The sequence below is a fragment of the Bison bison genome, unplaced genomic scaffold (genome assembly GCF_000754665.1).
Source record: "Bison bison bison isolate TAMUID 2011002044 unplaced genomic scaffold, Bison_UMD1.0 scf7180017864460, whole genome shotgun sequence".
NCBI classification, from domain to species: Eukaryota; Metazoa; Chordata; class Mammalia; order Artiodactyla; family Bovidae; genus Bison; species Bison bison.
Genome location: NW_011495022.1, coordinates 2887514 through 2910441, shown reverse-complemented (window position 1 = coordinate 2910441; position 22928 = coordinate 2887514). Strand labels below are relative to the sequence as shown.

Here is a 22928-nt window from a genome sequence, read left to right as displayed (position 1 = left end):
TTATTCCAATGGTTCATTTTATTCTTAAATACATTGTGTTAGCCATCAAAAATCAACAATCACCAGTAGACAATTAAATAGCTGTAGCTCACTTTCAAACTTTTTAAGGCAAGCAGGCTATGATTCCCAAAACAGTTTTTGAAGAATCCTCAGTTTGACATGATCCAACTTTGATCTATCCAAATATCAGCTTAAAAGCATCAGAAATATGCCAACCTAGAATCTCCCCAGAGTGTTTTGACATAATTTCAGCAAGACTGAGATTGTCATAGAACATGACAATATGTAATTTACTTCAATATTGACTACAGAATAGAGATTTCTTTTCTTAATTTCTTCTTTTCATTCTCAACCTCTGTGGCTGAAATACAGATTCTTCACAAACTCTTTTTATTGTGGAAGCAGAAACACTGTAGGCTCCAACATCTGTGAGAAGACAGGCACAGAAGCGCTTGGGAGACATACTGTGTGTGCATGCGTGCATGCCTGTGTGCTCGGCCACTCAGTCATGTCCAACTTTTTGAGACTCCATCGATTGTATCCCACCAGGATCCTCTGTCCATGTAAATCTCCAGGCAAGAATACTGGAGTGGGTTGCCATGCCTTCCTTCAGGGGATCTTCCCGACCCTGGAATGGAACCCACATCTCCTGTGTCTCCAGCATTGGCAGGCAAATTCTTTACCACTGAGCCACCTCCACTGACTTGCTATTGTGGCTCCAGACACTCCTCAACCAGGATTTTCCTACCTATAAAAAATGGGGCTACACCATGGGATGTTGCTGGCCAAAGAACCGCAGAGTTGAATGGGAACATCACTGTAGTCTGACCCTCTGCCCATAGGCAGCTGAACATCTGCGTGGTATAGATCTAGAATAAGGCCCAGGAACACTAGAGTTTCAAGACAGAGTCAGGGCCCAGCTCTACTGTTTTTAATTGTGTGATCTGGGCAAATCATTTTAAATTTCTCACATATTCTTTTTTAAGTTGTAAAATAAGAGTTCAAACAAAAACAATTTCTGAGGTATCTTTACTTTCTGTGATTTTCATACACTCAGAGCAGATGGTTCTTAACTCTTTTCCAGTAAGAATGTACCAGGGAAGATTCTTATGTCACCTTTATCTTTTTAACAAGCTCATCGCATGTCTTAACGTGAAAACCTGATTCCATTGTTATGATTTTCCCTTTCCTACTGATTGGTAAGTGGTATATTCTGGCATATGAAATGGCACCATTGCTACAATTAACCCATTTCTACTCTTTGCTTTGAGTTCTCCTCTTTCTTAGTAGTGGTGGTGGCGGTTTAGTTGCTAAGTTGTGTCCGACTCTTGAGACCCCATGGACTGTAGCCTGCCAGGCTCCTCTATCCATGGGATTCTCCAGGCAAGAATACTGGAGTGGGTTGCCATTTCCTTCTCCAGGGGATCTTCCCAACCCAGGAATTGAACCGAGGTTTCCTGCACTGCAGGCAGATTCTTTACTGACTGAGCTATGAGGGAAGCCCTTTCTTAGTAGTAGGAATAGTCAATTTGCTGTTTACAAAAAATGACAAGCCAGGCAAAAGGAGAGGAAACAACACTGACCTCCCAATTCCACTATTAACTTCTTACTAGACAAGACAGGCTTCAGTTACCTCAACTATAATAAAAAGTTTCACAGTAATCTTACCTATCTCATAAGAATACTGACAGGATCATATGAGTTAATACATGGGTGAAGATTAAAGTGTCTATAAATATAAATTTTGATATTATTATAATGATTGATACTTTCTAAGATAGTAAATGTAACAAACTATATACCTGGCATGTATTCTACCATCTTCCAGTCAATGACTATTTTTCTAAATATAGCACCAGACACACAGGTCTATCTGTTGGATAAGCACTCTGCCTTTAGAGCCCATAACAAGTGCAATACAAAGATTTTATATCATTGAACCATGAAGGGCAGAGAGTATTTCTCCAAAGTATTTTTCTGGGAATATCTGTGAAGGATCATCTTCCAAGTGAATGGCTGTGACCTTGTACTTCCAGCACAAATGGAACTGTGTTTTATATACTGGTCCTAGAGAAGATGTAATTGCAAGAAGGAGAATGACTTATTGCTTTGCGTATGGCAGGGGGAACAATAATCCTTGTTTAACCCAATGATCTGTGCATAATTTTCCCCCGGCAACAATCTGAAGACAAGAAAGAACTAAGCAGTTTAGTTTCCAGTTTTCTTTTACTTAAGAAATTCATGTGTAGATCAGAAGTTTGCCATGATTTGTACAGTCTTCTTGTTCATAACTGGATGGGTCCTTAGTTTGTAAAACAATGGAAACATCCACGGTAACAAGTCATAAACATTGGGATCAAATCTTAAAACAACTGGCATTTTGGATCTAGAGAAAAATGAATTTGCCTTCAGGCTTAAGAAGACAAAAATTCCTGTCACCCTGTCTCACAGGTTAAGAGAATAGTAACTGCAAACCCTCCATCATGTTCCATGATTATCCAGTGTACGAGGGTATCATGTCAAACTACTAAGTTGAGACTTTAAAATACATTTAGTCAAACATTGAAAAGGAGCAATGGACACTTAAAGGTTCCTCAAGGGTTGTGATTCTCTGTCTTCATGATGGGGGAGAATAATTCAAGGCTTATTTTGAAGCCTCATCCTGTATTTGAAAGTAGAAATGTGTACAAAATACCTAAAAGAAACTTCAATTATACTAAACAAAACAAAACAAAAAAAGCCACTGGGAAATTGTGAAAAAATTGAGTCAGTATGAAAGGATTTGTAAAATTACTCAGAAACACTTTTTTTTTAAGAGACAGAAAAACAAAACAGATATGGATATGTTTTTGGAAATGAAATTAACTAAATCACCAAGCACTGAAGATGGAGTTAAGACTTCTCAGATGCTATGGGGTATACAATTACAGAATGCTATTAAACCCTGGGTGGCACCTTTAAAGAAAAGGTATTGATTTCCCAGTGACTCAGTATATGCTACAGACAAGTAAGTCTTCCAAAACACCAAACACATTTATCAGACAGACAAAGCATGTTTTGGCCTTTTGATGGTGTCAATTAATTCTATTGAGGAATCATTTTAAATTCTCTCCAGTGAGAGACTTTCATGATTGCATTTTAGTTCATTTAAACCCCTTTTCAAGAACTGTGTCTAATAGACCTTCAGAGCATCTCTGGGCAGCTCTAACTTATATAACCTCATTTTTCAAAATTGTTCATTACTTTCTCCCGCTCGTAACATGCTCTCACTCCTACCTGGGGCCTCCCAGGGGGTACTTTGCTGCCTGCTTTTGTAATACAGCAGCACTTACCTTTGAGATTTTTTTCTCATTTCTAAACGGAGTATGCAGAATATGAAGGGGATGGGGGCAATGCTCCTCAACATTGTTGATTGGCAATGGAATCAGAATCTTCCAGGGAAAATAGCCTGTAATCATATCTAGCCAGGATATTATCCAGGGTGCATGAGGGAGAAATAAAAGGAAATAATGGAAAATGACAAAAAGAAATGGCTTCATTTCCACCTCCAGTACAGAAAAGAAGAAAAGGAAAAAAATAAACAGCCAGGTATATTTTAAAAATCAAAATACACTGTTAAAAATCATGAAATATGCTACAAAGTCATCTTCTATTTGAAATTTTCCAAGAAGGAATACAACGTAGCTTCTTTAAACAGAATATTCCATAATTTTGCTAAACATAGAAAAAACCCTCTAAAGTAGGCTGCAGGGTAATTTACTCTGGAACACCTCACTTCTCTGCTCACTGAAACTGAACACTACTGTATTTGCAAATTCTGGCTTGAAGCACAACTTTTTGTAAAGCATGAGAACTGATCCTCAGCTCCTTTTCATCCTTGGGGTGGGGGAGAAATACATTAAAAACCATAACTTTAAAATGTTTTGTTATTTGTCAGTGAAAACATAAAAATGGGATAAAAGGAAAATATTAAATTATCTACTTCAGAGTTGAATGTATTCAAAGTAATCATTAAAATAATAATAATAATTCCTATAACTCAGCCTGTTCATTTTCTATATTTCTTACAGACATAAAGCTCAAACTCTGTTTCAGGTATTCATGAAAAGCTAAAATGCCACAAGCCAATGTAATTTAGAAATAATGTTTCACTCAATAACACACTCTCCTCCAAATGTATTAAATATGCAGACTCTCAAATTTATTAAACATCCCTACACATGCATCAGATATAGCACAATCTGTGTGTTTATGAGTCTCTGAAGTGAAGATGACACAATAAGAAAATAACAACCACCCATCAAGAATCTCCACATGCCACGTGGACATGCACACAAGTCAGGTGATCCTGGACACATTATTAAAATCTCTCATAGTCAGTTTTCCTATCCATAAAAAGTGAAAGTGAAAGTCGCATCCAACTCTTTGCAACCCCATGGACTATATAGTCCATGGAATTTTCCAGGCCAGAATACTGGAGTGGGTAGCCTTTCCCTTCTTCAGGGGATCTTCCCAACCCAGGGATCAAACCCAGGTCTTACACATTGCAGGTGGATTCTTTACCATCTGAGCCACAAGGGAAGCCCAAGAATACTGGAGTGGGTAGCCTATCCTTTCTCCAGCGGATCTTACTGACTTAGGAATAGAACAGGGGTCTTCTGCATGGCAGGCAGATTCTTTGCCAACTGAGCTATCAGGGAAGCCCATCCATAAAATGACAATAATAATAATTACCCAAAGGTTTGCTGCGGATTAAATGAGATACTGAATACAAACCATGTATCACAGAGTAATAGTTTCTGTTATTGTCTTGTTTAAGAAGAAAACCAAACACTGAGAGACAATGCATGCTCTTTTAAGGTCTATAATTTGCCTTAAGTTCTTTAGCAAAGATACTGTGAAAATACGTGTGCTTGTAGAGCAGACTAGGTTTAAAATGCTATGAGGGAACAGACAGTTGCCCTTTCAAGGATTTATGCTTCAGGAATAATCAGAAAATCATACTCAAATGTGGTTACCAAAAGCGCTCCAGCGATCTCTGTTGTTGTTGTTTAGTTGCTAAGTTATTTCTGACTCTTCTGTGACCCCATGGACTGTAGCCTGCCAAGCTCCTCTGTCCACGACATTTCCCAAGCAAGTATACTGGGTAGCCATTTCCTTCTCCAGGGGATCTTCCTGATTGATTCAGGGATCAAACCCATGTCTCCTGCATTGGCTGGTGGACTCCTCACCACTGAGCCATCAGGGAAGCCCCTCCAGAGATCTTTACCTACCATCAATAGTGCGGGTGGGATGAATTGAGGGAATAGCATTGAAACATGTATATTACCATATGTGAAATAGATCGCCAGTCCAGGTTCGATGCATGAGACAGGGTGCTCAGGGCTGGTACACTGGGATGACCCTGAGGGATGGGATGGGGAGGGAGGTGGGATTGGGGTTCAGGATGGGGGACACATGTACACTCATGGCTGATTCATGTGAATGTATGGCGAAAACCACTACAATATTGTAAAGTAATTAGCCTCCAATTAAAATAAATAAATTAATTTACAAGACAAAAAATAGTGTAGGGCTTTTACCAGTATTAGAAATGGACTTTCACTGGTGAAATTAGTAGCTTGTTAATCAGCACAATGGATATTAGATATGGACTCTAATTATGAAACTAGTAATATTCAAGATATGTATATCGGTAATAATATTCTAGAGACCCCTCAACACTTGTATTAATAAGATAAAAATCTAGCAAATTCCAAAGGTGATGTATCCTTAGGGACAGACTCTGAGGCTGTCCAATCCTGCCACTGGGTCAAAGGGTCTGGCCGCCTGATACCCACCACAAGAGCTACCAGATTCTACTTCTGACACAGTGCCAGTGGTATTTAGAGTACCTAATAAACTGTGGAAAATTCTGAAAGAGATGGGAATACCAGACCACCTGACCTGCCTCTTGAGAAACCTATATGCAGGTCAGGAAGCAACAGTTAGAACTGGACATGGAAAACAGACTGGTTCCAAATAGGAAAATAAGTACGTCATGGCTGTATATTGTCACCCTGCTTATTTAACTTATATGCAGAGTACATCATGAGAAATGCTGGGCTGGAAGAAGCACAAGCTGGAATCAAGATTGCCAGGAGAAATATCAATAACCTCAGATATGCAGGTGACACCACCCTTATGGCAGAAAGTGAAGAGGAACTAAAAAGCCTCTTGATGAACGTAAAAGAGGAGAGTGAAAAAGTTGGCTTAAAGCTCAACATTCAGAAAACTAAGATCATGGCATCTGGTCCCATCACTTCATGGGAAATAGATGGGGAAACAGTGGAAACAGTGTCAGACTTTATTTTGGGGGGCTCCAAAATCACTGCAGATGGTGATTGCAACCATGAAATTAAAAGACGTTTACTCCTTGGAAGGAAAGTTATGACCAACCTAGATAGCATATTCAAAAGCAGAGACATCATTTTGCCAACAAAGGTCTGTCTAGTCAAGGCTATGGTTTTTCCAGTAGTCAAGTATGGATGTGAGAGTTGGACTGTGAAGAAAGCTGAGTGCCGAAGAATTGATGCTTTTGAACTGTGGTGTTGGAGAAGACTCTTGAGAGTCCCTTGGACTGCAAGGAGATCCAACCAGTCCATTCTAAAGGAGATCAGTCCTGGGTGTTCTTTGGAAGGACTGATGCTAAAGCTGAAAATCCAATACTTTGGCCACCTCATGCGAAGAGTTGACTCATTGGAAAAGACTCTGATGCTGGGAGGGATTGGAGGCAGGAGGAGAAGAGGACGACAGAGGATGAGATGGCTGGATGGCATCACAGACTCAATGGACGTGAGTCTGAGTGAACTCCGGGAGTTGGTGATGGACAGGGAGGCCTGGCATGCTGTGATTCATGGGGTCGCAAAGAGTCGGACACGACTGAGCAACTGAACTGAACTGAACTGAAAACAAAGAGCGCTTGAATTTCATGAAACTTACTAAATAGGGTATAGGAACTATTTGACCCAAGGAGTAGGCAATGGCACCCCACTCCAGTACTCTTGCCTGGAAAATCCCATGGACGGAGGAGCCTGGAAGGCTACAGTCTGTGGGGTCGCTGAGAGTCGGACACAACTGTGACTTCACTTTCACTTTTCACTTTCATGCATTGGAGAAGGAAATGGAAACCCACTCCAGTGTTCTTGCCTGGAGAATCCCAGGGACGGGGGAGCCTGGTGGGCTGCCGTCTATGGGGTAGCACAGAGTTGGACACGACTGAAGCGACTTAGCAGCAGCAGCAGCCAATACATTTTGTTAGATAAATGTCTTTTTATGTAGCAGATTTTGGTCTGAGACCTGTAAAAACAAGTAGCAAAGTTGTAGGAAAGCAGTCATCTCCTATCAACTGCAAGCTTCGGGCAGCTATTATGATGTATTTAAAAACTATTACAAATAAACTAGTAGTTGTGTGTGATCAAATTGGCTTAGGTCAGTTTGCATTATGATGGTCTCTCTTCTAGTTAAAAAAACATGTTCACTTACCAATGGCTAATTAATTCTTATGAAATACATGCACACACAGAATAATCAAAGAAGTCTGAAATAAAGTGAAATCAGAAATCAAAGGAATGCAATTTTTAGAAATTATAATATTGAAGCTGGTGAAGTTTCAGTGAGTTGATATACTGCTATTGGCATTATGTATTAATACAATTTTCTGGGAGAAAATGGGTGAAATGTATCAAGAATATTAAAAAGAAGTTCCACAAATGAGCACATGAAAAGATCCTCAACATCAGCCATCAGGACAAGGCAAATCAAAACCACAATGAAACACTAGTTCATACCCAGTAAAATGACTAAAATCAAAATGACAGGTGCTAGGAAACTGGTCAACCACATATAAAAGAGTGAAACTAGAACACTTTCTAATATCTTACACAAAAATAAACTCAAAATGGATTAAAGTCCTAAATGTAAGATCAGAAACTATAAAACTCTTAGAGGAAAACATAGGCAGAACACTCTGACATAAATCACAGCAAGATCCTCTGTGACCCACCTCCCAGAGTAATGGAAATAAAAACAAAATGAACAAATGGGATCTAATTAAACTCAAAAGCTTTTGCAAAATGAAGGAAACTATAAGCAAGTTGAAAAGGCAACCTTCAGAATGGGAGAAAATAATAACACACGAAAAAACTAACAAAGAGTTAATCTCCAAAATATACAAGCAGCTCATGCAGCTCAATACCAGAAAAATGAACAACCCAGTCAGAAAGTGGGCAAAAGAACCAAACAGACATTTCTCCAAAGAAGACATACAGATGGCTAATAAACACATGAAAAGATGCTCAACGTCACTCATTATTAGAGAAATGCTAATAAAAAACAATGAGTTACCATCTCACGCCATTCAGAATGGCCACCATCAAAAAGTCTACAAACAATAAATGCTGGCGAGGGTGTGGAGAAAAGGGAACCCTCTTACGCTGTTGGTGGAAATGCAAACTGGTACAGCCACTATGGAGAACACTGTGGAAATTCCTTTAAAAACTGGAAATAGAACTGCCATGCAACCCAGCAATCCCACTCCTGGGCATACACACCAAGGAAACCAGAATTGAAAGAGACATAGGTACCCCAGTGTTCATTGCAGCACTGTTTACAATAGCTAGGACATGGAAGCAACCTAGATGTCCATTGGCAGATGAATGGATAAGGAAGTTGTGGTACATATACACGATGGAATATCATTCAGCTATTAAAAGGGACACATCTGAGTCAGTTCTAATGAGGTGGACGAAACTGGAGCCTATTATACAATGATTGAAGTGAGTCAGAAAGAGAAACACAAATACTGTATATTAATGCATATATATGGAATTTAGAAAGATGGTAACAATGATCCTATATGCAAGGCAGCAAAAGAGACACAGACATAAAGAACAGACTTTTGGACTCTGTGGGAGAAGATGAGGGCGGGATGATTTGAGAGATTAGCTTTGAAACATGCATATTACCATATATAAAATAAAATAGATGTCCAGTGCAAGTTCAACGCATGAAGCAGGGCACTCAAAGTCGTTGCTCTGGGACAACCCAGAGGGATGGGGTGGGGAGGGAGGTGGAAACGGGGTTCAGGTTCACAGTGCGCCTGTGCCTAATTCATGTCGATGTATGGCAAAAACCATCACAACATGTAAAGTAATTATCCTCCAATTAAAATAAATTAATTTTTAAAGAAGTATTGCCAAGGATCTGGAGAAATTGGAATAGTCATACATTGCTGGTGGAAATGTAAAATAGTACTGCCAGTTTGGGAAAGTGTCTGGTAATTCTTCAGAAGGTTAAACATTAGAGTTACCATATGGCCCAGCAATTCTCTTCTTAGATTTGTCTCCAAGAAAAATGAAAACATATGTTCACACAAAAACTTGTATGTGAGTGTTCACAGCAGCATTATTCATAATAGTCAAGAAGTGGAAACAACTCAAACGTTCATCAACTGATGAATGGATAAATAAAATGTGGTATGTTCATGCAATGGAGCATTATTTAGGCACAAAAAGAAATACTAATAGTACAGATAAATGCTACAACATGGATGAATCTTGAAATCATTATGCTCAGTGAATGAAGCCAGCCAAAAAGGACCACACACTGTATGACTCAATTTACATAAATTGCCCCCAATTGGCAAACCCATAGAAACAGAAGGTAGACTGTCAGTAGCCTAAGACTAAAAGAGCTGGGAGCAAATGGAAAGTGACTATTAATGGACATGGGATTGCTTTTGGGGTGATTAAGGCATCCTACATTTGAATGTGGTGATAGTCACAGATCTCTGCAAATATACTAAAAGCCATTGACTTGAGCACTCTAAATGGGTGAATTGTGTGGTATGTGAATTACATCCCAATAAGGTTTTTATTAAAAATTAACGTTCAAAAGAAACAAAGGCAAAAAACAAATGTGACCTATTTAAAATTTAAAAGCTTTCGCACAGCAAAGAAAACCATCAACAAAATGAAAAAGAAAAACTACTGAATGGAAGGAAATATTTGCGAATGATGTGACCGATAATGGGTTAATATCCAAATATACAAACAGCTCACACAACTCCATATCAAAAAAAACAAATAACCTGATTTATTAATAAAAATGGGTAGAAGACCTGAAAAGAAAATTTCCCAAAGAAGACATACAAATGGCCCACAAGTGCATGAAAAAATGCTCAACATCCTTAATCATCAGAGAAATGCAAAACCACAAGATACTGCCTCATATCTGTCAGAAAGGTCATCACTAGAAAGACCACAAATAACAAATGTTGGTGGGGATGTAGAGGAAAGGAAAGTCCAGTGCACTGTTGGTGGGACTATAAATTGGGGCAGCCACTGTGGAAAAGACTATGGAGTTTCCTCCTCAAAAAATCTATAGAACTACTGTATGACCCAGCAATTATACTGCTTGATATGTGTGCAAAGAAAATTAAAACAATAATGCAAAAAGATACACACACCCAAATGTTCATAGGAGCATTATTTATAATAGCCAAGATATGAAAACAAGCCAAGTGTTCATCAACAGATAAATGGATAAAGAAGATGCGGCACGTTAGCCATAAAAAAGAATGAAATTCTGCCATTTGCAACAATATGGATGGACCTAGAGGGAATTATTCTTAGTGACATAAGTAGACAGAGAAGTACAAATACTGTATATATCACTTATTTTTGAAATCTAAAAAATAAAATAAATGAATGCATATAACAAAACAGAAACCAACTTACAGATGCAGAGTACTAGTGGCTGCCAGAAGGAAGAGGAAGGGGGAAGGGGCAAGACAGGGGTTTGAGACTGAGAGATACAAACTACCATTACAAAATAAATAAGCAACAAGGATATATCGTACAGCACAGGGAAATATAGCCATTATTTTTGTACTAACTTTAAATGGAGTATCATCTATTAAAAACACACTGAATCACTATGATGTACACCTGAAACTAACATATTATAGATCAAATATGCTTCAATTTTTAAAAAATCTCACACTCAAAAAAGAAAAACAAAAAACTACCTGAACCAGTAATCCTAAATTTGAACCGTAGAAAATTGTAAATGTTTTTGACCTACAAAATAGCGACTTAATGTAGCTATCCTATGATGAAGTCCTAGATTCATTTATAAAAAGTTCATTAGTTATAATTTTATTATAACATGATTTTGGAAAAAAATGCTGAGGGATGATTAATAAATCATTGCATAATTACATGATAGAAGATAATGATACATAGGAATTGTGCCTTGAAAAATCAAAGCACAATAAAATGTCATGCATACTTTATAGTATTTTATTTGTAAGTAAAAATAAAGAAATATAAGGAAATACATCAAGAATATTAACAATATTCTCTCTGCAAATTAGGATGATAGGTGATTTTATTTTTTTCATTTTTGTACTTTAAAAATGTAATAAGTTTGTATTATTTTTATAATTAAAAAGTAATATTATCATGAAAGGAAAGGAAAATAAACCAAGAAAGACAAATATGCTCAGATCAAAGGTAGTCATTTGGAATTATATTCTTTTTTTAATTAAAAAGAATTTGACTTAAGTTTTCAAATTCCAATTTAAGTATTTCATCATTCTAAGGTGAAAAAAGTAACCTTGTTCTTTTATTTAGACAACAAAACACTACTTATTCAAAGATATTATCTGTCTTAATTTGAAATCTCCAGTAAACAAGAATTCACAACACCCTGTTCTAGTTCTTTAATAATCATTCTTCTTTCCAACAAGTGCTTATTTAATTCTAATCTGTGATTGCATATCACTCTCCTTTATCCAAGCCCTGTATAAATCTGAGATAGAGTTTATGAGACAGTTCTTTTTTTTTTTTTTTGTCATTTTGCACTTTTAGAAGTGACTTCACTATAAGACTGTTTCATAACCTGCCAAATATTAAAAGCCATGGACATACTGGTCTCTGAAAATCAGAATACCCTGAACTCCTCTCAGCCTTCCACCTTTTCCTCCCATATGCCCCAGAGTCCTGTCTGTCCAGCACTATATGTCAGCAGCCTGACCATGTCAGGTCAGGATCATCACATTTTCGTAACTTCTCCAATTCAGGTGATGGTAAATTGATCCTGTACTTACAGCTCGATACCCATGAGAAGATGCAGTACCAAGATATCTGAGGTGAACGTAATGGACAACACTTTTTGTACTTCAAGTGCTTAAGGCAGCCTAGAGGGACACACATCTTGAGTGAACATCTGAAGTTTAGAGGGAAAAGAGATTCAGTTGAGGAGTCCATCACAGTTTACCATAGGTACTGAAGAGAAAGCTTTGGCTCAAATCTTGCTCCAGCCTGGTGAAAGATCCTATTGTACTGCAAACATTTTAATCTTACCTAAACTTAATTAAGCACAGTCGTATGAATAAAAGTTACAGAAAAAAAATGGTTGAATTACCTTAATTATAAGAATTATATTTCTAATCACTACTTGAAGTTATATACTCACATATTTACTTTGTTTATTGTCTGTCTATGGAGAAGGCAATGGCACCCTACTCCAGTACTCTTGCCTGGAAAATCTGATGGGCAGAGGAGCCTGGTGGGCTACAGTCCACGGGGTCTCGAAGAGTCGGACACGACTGAGGGACTTCACTTTCATTTTTCACTTTCATGCATTGGAGAAGGAAATGGAAACCCACTCCAGTGTTCTTGCCTGGAGAATCCCAGGGACGGGGGAGCCTGGTGGGCTGCGGTCTATGGGGGTCACACAGGGTCGGACACGACTGAAGCAACTTAGCAGCATACCATAAGAATGTAAATTCTGAAAGGGCAGGAATTTTTGGCTCTTATTAAGCAGTTTAACCCCCATACTTGGAACAGTGCCTCAAACATAGTAGTATTTACTAAGTAGACACTCAATAAGTAGTGAATGAATGCATAGCTCTTTCACAATGAAACATCATTTGGCCATTAAAAATGATGTTTGGATTAATGACCATTCAAAATCCCTCTGATTCTGCATTGTAACAGTTACAGCCCTGTAACTTACTTAGTTCATTTATTTATATCTTGCTCGTTCAGGTCCCTGCTAAGTGCAAATTACTGAACAAGGTTCTGCAAAGTATATGGAAAGAGACAGAAAGGGCAAGCACTTATCATCTCCTTGGTAACTCTTAGAAATACAAAAAGAGAAGCTCAAAAAGCAGGAAGTTACAAAAGCCAACATATGACACTGTAATTTTTGCAAGGGACATGTATATCTGCCAACATACCAAACATTATTTGCATCTGAAATACAAAATACACTATGTAGGTATTGTCTTTAATTTTGTCAACTGGTGTGTCATTGATTTTCTTAGCTCCTAAATATTTAGTCATTATATCTTTGCTCAATGAATGGTTAGTTAAAATCCAACTGCAATCACTGGGGTCATCTGAAAAAAAATGTTAAACTATAAAGCATTAGGAACTACTATTAAGGAAATATAATAATCACTTTTGGAATACTGCCTACTTAAGATGACAGGATTTGACTTAAACCTTGAAAGAGGATGAAGAAGAGAAGAATTTCGTGCAGTCAGATAAGAATACAAGTAAAGGTATGGGAGTAGGAAACACATGACCAAACTGGGGCAGAGTGACCAGTTTTTCAGAGCAATAACCCTTAATCTGGGCCCCAGCAGGCAGACTCCCATTCTTACGCCACCATTAGATCCTGCCTAAGGATAAGGCAGAGAATAGTGCTGAAAGTCTGGGACAGTTCTCCAATAGGAAAAAACGCCCTTAAATTTAACCAGAGTTCTGACAGTTACTCTATTAGTAATAGTTTTTTTCTTGTAAATCTTGTTTATTTCTGAAATCCTCAGTCAGATTTAGTCCAGGGAATACACAGAACATAAAACAGGTCTCTGAAGCTCTGTAGCTTCACAGTGATCACCTAGGACCTGGATAATAGATGTTAAAAGGCAAATAGTACAGTGACTAACAGCTTGAATGTAGATAAGACAGTACAATTAACAAGTTGTATTATTCAATCCACATTTTTCCAGGATTGAAATCTTATTAATGAAATATAACTTGAAATCAAGAGCTGTATTCCAAAACTTTTTAAACCTTTTGTCAAACACTGATTTTTTCATTCTAATTTTATTGCAACAGTTTTGAAAATCTAACTTAATTGGACTATAGACAGGAAACAGGGGGAAATGAGATGAGGACCAAAAGGCCACATGTTCAAATTAGTTTGTTTGAACTACTGCTCGTTCAGTATTTGGGTATCTAAATGATAGCACAGGATTACGAGAAAACACATAAACCTGCCTAGCAGAGTTATGGAGAAGGCAATGGCACCCCACTCCAGTACTCTTGCCTGGGAAAATCCCATGGACAGAGGAGCCTGGTAGGCTGTGGTCCATGGGGTCGCGAAGAGTCTGACACGACTTGAGCGACTTCACTTTCACTTTTCACTTTCATGCATTGGAGAAGGAAATGGCAACCCACTCCAGTACTCTTGTCTGGAAAATCCCATGGACGGAGGAGCCTGGTAGGCTGCATGCAGTCCATGGGGTCACGAAGAGTCGGACACTACTGAGCAACTTCACTTTCACTTTTCACTTTCATGCATTGGAGAAGGAAATGGCAACCCACTCCAGGGTTCTTGCCTGGAGAATCCCAGGGACGGGGGAGCCTGGCGGGCTGCCGTCTATGGGGTCGCACAGAGTCGGACACAACTGAAGCGATTTAACAGCAGCAGCAGCAGCAGCAGCAGAGTTATAATACCACTAGCCACACATGTAACAAGGTTTTTTAAACACAATGATTTGAAAAGCACTTTTAAAAAGTACCTTCATAGAGAAACTAACTCTTTATAGGATGACAGAAGAAACCTGTCCATCTTCACTTCCTTAAGTTGATTTTATTAAACTGACTAGTAATTTGGGGATTGTATATTATGGCAGAGTTGGAGCTTACAGACACATCTAAAGGCTTTCTGAAAAAAAAAATCAATTCTATACCACACCAACTCCATGCAAGACAAACATCTGCGAGCTGCCTCCACTCTTCTGGGACCACCAATTTGTTACCCCTATCAGCGTGATGTATCAACATCCTTCTGCCCCACTAATGTGAACTTTAGTACCTTTAGCACCGTTGATATCTCACCAGGCTCCTAAACATTAGCCTTCATAAAACCAGGAACAATTTAAAAATGTAAGATCAAGAGCTTATGAAATCCTCACTTTGTCTGACTGTGGCTATCTCAGGCCTGTTGCAAATAACAAAACTCCAGCTTCTGCAAGACTCATTAGCCTTATCCATGCACCATCCTCAACACCAGTTGGCAGAGCAGCATCACCCGTAACAAGTTCTTGGAATGTGGCCAGTCCCAGGGCAGGCTAACTCGGCTGGCTATACCCCAGCTCTGCAGGGTATCTGAACATGCTGGCACGAAGAAGAGCAGCAGGGTAGCTGAACACTCTGAACGACAAGCTGGAGAGAAGTGATCACAGGCTAAAGAAACCCTGTGAGATAAGCCAGAGAAGGACTTCAAGCCACAACTTCTTATAAGATGGTCGTTGGAAAGTTGTCAGAAAGCATTTAACAGGAGGCTTCCTGTGTGCTGTTTTGGATCTGTCAGGAATTCTCTGCTCCTTATTAATTCCTGAATATTCAGGAATTAAGAAGGGAAGCAAGCCTCTCCCGGGACTGAGGAATCCAGGCATTTCCTTCATTAGCGTTTCTATATGGTGATAAGTACCCTCTTCCTTCTTGTGAACCATACGGTAAAAGTGATTGTTTACAAATCTCTCTCTTTAATATGGATTGCCTATGTTTTGTAAGTCTGGAATTTTAATCTTTATCTTTGCTGAGAATAACTACCTTGTAAGACAGTATATATGCCCACACCATGTTGATTAAAACACCTTTGCTCCATCAGAGCTCTGGTCCCCGTGTCTTTCTTTCTTTCTCTCTCTCTCTTTCAGGCTGATCCCCTGGAGCGCAGAGGCTCTCTGAGTTCACTTTCCTACCCAGGCTTCTAAGACCCTCTTGAGAAGGTGCTCTGTGCCTTCACCCCATCGAGAGGGTGCCCGAGGCCTCCGTGAACAGAGCAAGCCCCGTGCAGGGGCTTTATTGGCTTTCTGTGTAAACCAAGGAATATCAGCCTCTTTCTCTCCTTTACTTTCTTATCATCGACTCTGGACCACCAGGTTCCGGTCAATTAAAGGACCTCAACAGAGAGTAACTGCAATGGACATATTCCTCACTCAACAATGCCATAATAAACAGCTCCTCTGGGGCTCAGTTAATGACAAGCTAGGAAGGGCGGGTAAGAGCCCATGCTTATTTCCATATCCCAGGTTTCCTCTGTTGTGCCCATACATCTTGAGACATCCCAGATATTTGCTCCCATCCAGGTCTCATTATTTTATTTTGCAAGATAACACCTACTTTTACTCACTCAGGAATAATGAAGTGATCAATTAATTGGATGCAAGGAGTCTAATCATACCACCTTAATCAGCTAGTGTATATGTATCACAGAAAAACAGGAACATATGCTGGAAATCATGAAGTGAACCAGGAAATTCTGATCATCTCTTGGGTATGATTTACCTGTAGGTGCACTAGCAACATGAATTGCCAAACTAATAATTTGCCATTATGTAACTTAAATTATTAAATTATGTGCATGTGGTAGATTATATCTCATACAAACCCTGACCATAACTGATAACATTATTGCTAATTATGCAAGAACTTTAAATAACATGATGATTTAAAATAATTGAAAGCGAAGTTTTTAGGCAGAGCCAGGATAACCATCTGTCAGGTAGATTCCTGCTTTGGATGAAGACAGGGGTTGTAGGAAAAGGACTTGATGACCTTTCTGGGGCCACCATCAAATATTACATGATACAGCACAGTCACTGAAGCATACGTATGTATAGAATATAAGAAACACAATAGGATCCCATGCACGATTATGTTAGAGACGTAAATAGGCTAGAAATGAATGTACCACATTTAATTTTTAATTTATCCCAGGCAAATAACTTACCAATTCTCATATGGCAAAATGTGTTGGAATTACACCAAACATAACACAGCTGATAGTCTCCAGAAGTTGACATTTTAAGATATCAGGATATACAAATCACATTATGCTAAATGTGCAATAAATTTACCGCTATGCATATGAATGATGACATAGCAGTTATATGTATAAACTAAAATAACAAATAGAGTTCAAATTTTATTCATTTGGATTGGAGTAGATGGTGAGATTTCAGCTCATTATTGATAAGAGCTTTACATCTATCATCTACTTAACTCCTCACAACAACCCCAGGAGGTCCTGAGGCTAGGAGGAATTAGCCTTAGCAGAAGGTCATTCTGCTAATCCATGCCAGGCAAAGACTTGAACCAGCCTGGAAGGCCATCTGATCTGTGCCCCTCACCAACAGTGAACACTGCACTTTTGCTTCCCTCCCTTGTCTCCTTACTTATAGGCAACGATGAAAATTCTGCTGCTGGAGTTGATACTGGTAAATGTGGGAGGAGGTTCTCTGAAGCCTGCCTGGCAGACTAAGGAAAACTAATTTGAGTTTTTAAATGTGAATTGAACAAAGTTGGCAGGTGTCTGTGAGGAGAGGTATGGGTATGCTGCTCCCTTTATAAATGGGCTCAATATATCTGAAAGCTATTTGATAACTTGAAATAAGAGCTATAAAACTTTTCTTGCTCTTTGACTCAGTAATTTCAGTCTCTGGAATACACCTCAAGGAAATAACACAAAAGAAAATGGTAATTTGTTCAAGATGTTCATTCAGGAGTTATTTGTCTTAGTGAAAAACTAGAAACAACCCAAATTTACAGTAATAAGACAAGAACTAAGCAAGCTAAATTATATACACAAAGAAGAAAATTCATAATCCCTAAAAATGGCAAATGAAGGCTACATTTGTATGTGGACACATACGTAAGAAATAACTTTAAATTAGAAAGTAGAATACAAGTTGGTATAAGTATAATCTTGTACAATCAAGTAAAACAGTATGTGTATAAACAATCATACAAGAGGACTGTAAATTTATAAAGAAGTATAGCCCTCATTTTGTTGTTGAAATTTGGACAGTGGAACTGGCACATAGATTGTGCTTAATAAAAACTTACAGACTTATATTATACAAAGGTAATCCTTTAACTAAGACCTGACTGTATCTCACATAGATTAACATTGCTTCAGTACAAGCTAATCTTTTCCGAAGACTTACCAAGTGCTAGGTTCTCTTCCAAGTTCTTTCCTTGTATTTTCTCATTTAATTCCCCTATTATCTCAGGAGATAAGTATTTTTATTATATTCTCTCCTAAAAGGAGGAAATTGGAGCACAGAGAAGCTAAGTAACTTGCCCAAGGTTACACAGGCTATGGCAGAGTTCAAATTTCAACCCAAGGACACTCGTCCCCTGGAGGAGGAAATGGCAACCCACTCAGTATTCTTGCCTGCGAAATCCCATGAACAGAGGAGCCTGGTGGGCTACAGTCCATGGGGTCACAAAGAGTTGGACGCGACTGAGCACCCAAATCACCGCCACGCTCCCTATCTGGCCTGTATGACCCATTGGGCCACAGTGTTTTCTCTTACATGAAAAAAAAAAGTATCTAGATCTTATTCTTTCCTGTTAATCATTTCTAGAATTTATTTTCTGCTTTTCTTCCTCCCCGCTCCTGTTTGGTTTATTCTAGAATTCTTGTAGTAAATAACAATCACCAGATACAGCATTTGAGATAAAAATACTCTCCATCTAGTTGTCACTGTAATAATATAACCTATGTGCCCTAGGTGATTGATAGAGGTTTCTTTCCAAGAAGTGAGACTTGGGTAAGGGTTTTTAATCAGGTGAGGAAACTGTGGAGCCTGGAAAATAAAATGCTGCTGCTACTGCTGCTGCTGCTGCTAAGTCACTTCAGTTGTGCCTGACTCTGTGCGACCCCATAGACGGCAGCCCACAAGGCTCCCCCGTCCCTGGGATTCTCAAGGCAAGAACACTGGAGTGGGTTGCCATTTCCTTCTCCAATGCATGAAAGTGAAGAGTGAAAGTGAAGTGGCTCAGTCGTGTCCAACTCCTAGCGACCCCATGGACGGCAGCCTACCAGACTCCTCCATCCATGGGATTTTCCAGGCAAGAGTACTGGAGTGGGGTGCCATTGCCTTCTCCAAAATAAAATGCTACTTACATTTAAATTTCTTTAAATTTAGTAAATTTCTTACATTTAAATGTAAGAAATAAGCTGTCTGGGAATAAGTGACAAATATAGAGGAACACTTTGAAACTCTTTGGGAATTATGTTTACATTTGTCTAGTTTCTTATACTTTGCAAAGTGTTTGCTAGTGATGACCTTATTAAGCTCTCATGCTGTAAAATGGTAGACAGTCTAGTTGACCAAACAGGAAACTGAAAGTCAGAGTTTAAGTGGCTCACCCAAAGCAGGCTACTTGTCCTTAGCCAGGCTGAAGTTTGGGCCTAGCCCTCATTCTCAGCAGAGCTAAGCACTGATGCTGTTCTAGACAGGAACAAGGCCCTCTGCAGACCTTCCCTTTCAATTATCCAGAGTTTATGAAGTCCTAGATTCTAAGTACAAATCCACTGAGAAAAGTCCAGAAAATAAATCTAACATAAATGGAATCAGAGATGAGAATTAAATATATAACAGAATCCTCTTAAATGAAGGAGACAGAGTCAAAGCAAGACTAATATCTGTGTATCAACTCAACTATTTGGGAGATGCTATTACGTTTGGAAAAACCAAACTGAAATCCTCCTATAAGTCCTTTTTATGTCCCTGTGAAAGTTGCTCAGTTGTGTCTGATTCTTTGTGACCCCACAGACTGTGGCCCGCCAAGCTCCTCTATCCATGGAATTCTCCAGGCGAGGACTCTGGAGTGGGTAGCCATTCCCTTCTCCACTGTATATTCCCATCCCAGGGATTGAACCTGTGTCTCCTGCTTTGCAGGCAGATTCTTTACCATCCAAGCCATCAGCGAAGCCCATAAGTCCTTATAGGAGGTATATTATTATAAGACTGTCATCTTTGGTACAAAAGGAGCAAAATAAAATGTTTGTTCTATCTGCACATCCACAGAAATATTTGCATAGTGAATGACGTAGACTACATTTTATGGGTTCCTAAACGGCATCACCTTCTCACCTAGCTTTGTCTTAAAAAAGCTTTCTTCAGAGGTCCGATCAGAGACCATCTCCTCCAGGAAGCCTCTTCAGAGTCTTCGAGGGAGCCTCGCTCTCCCTTTCCTAGGCACTCACAGCAGTCCTAGAATATCTAATTGCTGACCTCCCCTTCTTCCTTGTGCAGACCATGCAGCACAGCACGTCTGGAATTTACCTTTGCTTCTCATGGCCCAATACAAGTACTCTGCACCCTGTAGCTGATAATTGAACGGGTAAGACCTTGCCTGAGGTCCTATCACACAGTAAGACTTTATCAGCCTTTCCTGGGATTTGGGCTGTGTAAATCTGACTAGACAAATGACCTCTCAATAAAAGACTTCTTAAAAATCTTTTTCCTTATAATCATATTTTATGTTGACCTTCTATACCAGAACATTTGTATTAATTTAATGCATTAGTAATCAGCACTGGCAAACAGCAATCTCACAGCCAGAAGGTTAAATTATAAAGTGCTTTTTAGAATCAAACAGGAGTATGGCAATCATAAACCTAAACAAATTAACTTGAGGTTTGCTTTTACCACAGATTTTATAAATATTCCACCAGGTTCTATTCAACATGAATGGAAAGAGATTCGAAGCCAGAACCTCAGCTCTTTGAAGCGCTCTCTTTTAAAATGAGCTGGTGCAGAAAATACTGGTGAGAAAATTCAACATTTCAGAGCAAAAAGTACATCATTTCTACCAAGGTCAGCTGCTCTTCAGGGACAAAAATAATGTCCTTTTTATTAGCAATTTGGAATAACAATTAAATAACATTCATTTTATTGAGATTTTTATAGAAGAACTGAGAAAATAATTCTTCACAGTGGTTATAAAAATATAAGAAAAGGGCTGAGTTTCTGAAACATAGTAATCTTTTTATCTCCCCTATCTTCCCTTGGGCTGTGTGTGCTGGTATTATGATCCTCAATTAAAAAGCTTATTTATAAGGAATATAAAGATTAGGGAATAACAAGAAGACTACTGGGGATTGCAATGAAAAGCAAGTTAAGGTGAAGACGAAGTAATTATTTTCAATTATACTACATTCTATGATATGGCAAAAAAAAAGCTCCCATTATATTTCATATAATAGGAGAAAAAGTTATTTGATTCATGAATGGTCTAATCCAACAGCTATTCGCATAATTCCTGTCCTTTTCGGGGAGAATAGCAATCAGTGATCAAGAAGAAAAGTACAAATCACAAAATACTCGCAGTCTTACTTTTTCATCATCTTCAGTAAATGGAGCACCCTCAGGAATCTTATTGATCGCTTGGGCCACGCCGATGATCTCACCGTCACTGCTTCGGATAGGCATGCACAGTAATGACTTTGTCTTGTACCCAGTTAGCTTGTCGATTTCATCATTGAATCTTCGATCCTAAAAATAAGACAAGAGAGGGCATTAATTGCATGTGCCTTGTTGTCAAGAGGGAGAGAGAAGTGTATTTTTGTCTATTTCTGCGTATAAGAACTTATTGTTGGGAATGTCACCTCACTGATTTTTAATAACAAGAACAGATTTGATTGCATGTTGAATTCACCAAAGGAGTATAAATGAAAACAAATCACCCCCATAGTTGTTCCCCATGGTAAACGAAAAGAGAAACTTTAAACCCCACCACAATAACATATCCAAACTGGGGGAGTGGGAAGTGTTTTTTATAGAACTTCACACTATGCTATTTACTAAAATATGTTATTTCACATAGAGAACTGGCTACAAAGTATTATATACGAAAAATACATAATAAATATATTAAGTATTATGAAAAAATGCAGAAAAGCACTACTTTTCTTCCAGTCAAATGATCCTGTGGGAAAAAAATAGAATGTATGAGCCCATACTGATACTTTTTAAATACTTTAAAAAATGTTTTTAATATAATGGGGAGGAAGGAGGTAACAGGTTTCTTTACAGAATGTTAGCTAAAAACACGGAAGAAATGATAAAATTATATAATACCTATTTTGCAACTACCAATGCAATAATGGATACAAGCAAGAATCATTAATCAACGATGCCAATCAAGATGCCAATACCATTAGGTGAAAAATTACTGTTAAACAAGTTATTCACTTAGTCTCAAAGTGCTATCCCCCAGATTCCTCATTAAATTCAAAGAGGAAAAGATGTCTTTTTATTAAAAGATCTGATGGACATAAGATTTAAAAAATGATCAAACTTACCATCACCATTAATGGGACAAAATAGCACCATGTGCCTCCCTGATGTGGTGCTATAAGAAGGACACAACATCTTCAAGAATGTGGGATGCTTTTGTCCAACCTCTGAATCTGATCATTCAGGAAAAGAAAATTAGGAAAGATGCAGATCATCAGTCGTTCTATCAGAAGCCTGACCTAGACTCTTCAAAAATGTCAGTATCATGAGAGATGAAATAAAGCCATGGGAGCTGTGCTGGTTTAAAGAAGACTGAAGAGATCTGAAACCTAAATGACATTGAAAAGTGTTGTGCAATTTAGGGGGAAGATGACTAGAGGAAGTTGAACAAGAACTTTATATATTAGGTAATATCATGTGTCCATATATAATTTCTTGGGTGTGATAGTGATATTGTAATGATGTAGGAGAATGTTCTTATATTTAGGATATGCATGCTAGAGTATTTTGAGATGAAATGTCATAATACCTTCAATTTACTTTCAAATGGAAA

At 38.4% G+C, this 22928-nt stretch overlaps 1 protein-coding gene across 1 annotated transcript in view; it reads right to left on the bottom strand.

The window, feature by feature from the left end:
• Nucleotides 1–22928, bottom strand: part of PDE11A (phosphodiesterase 11A) — a 423540-nt gene that overhangs the window by 343437 nt on the left and 57175 nt on the right. Inside the window, exon 3 of the mRNA XM_010859770.1 lies at nt 21473–21631. Within this exon, the coding sequence (XP_010858072.1) occupies nt 21473–21631 (159 nt within the window). The remainder of the gene's footprint in view (nt 1–21472; nt 21632–22928) is intronic.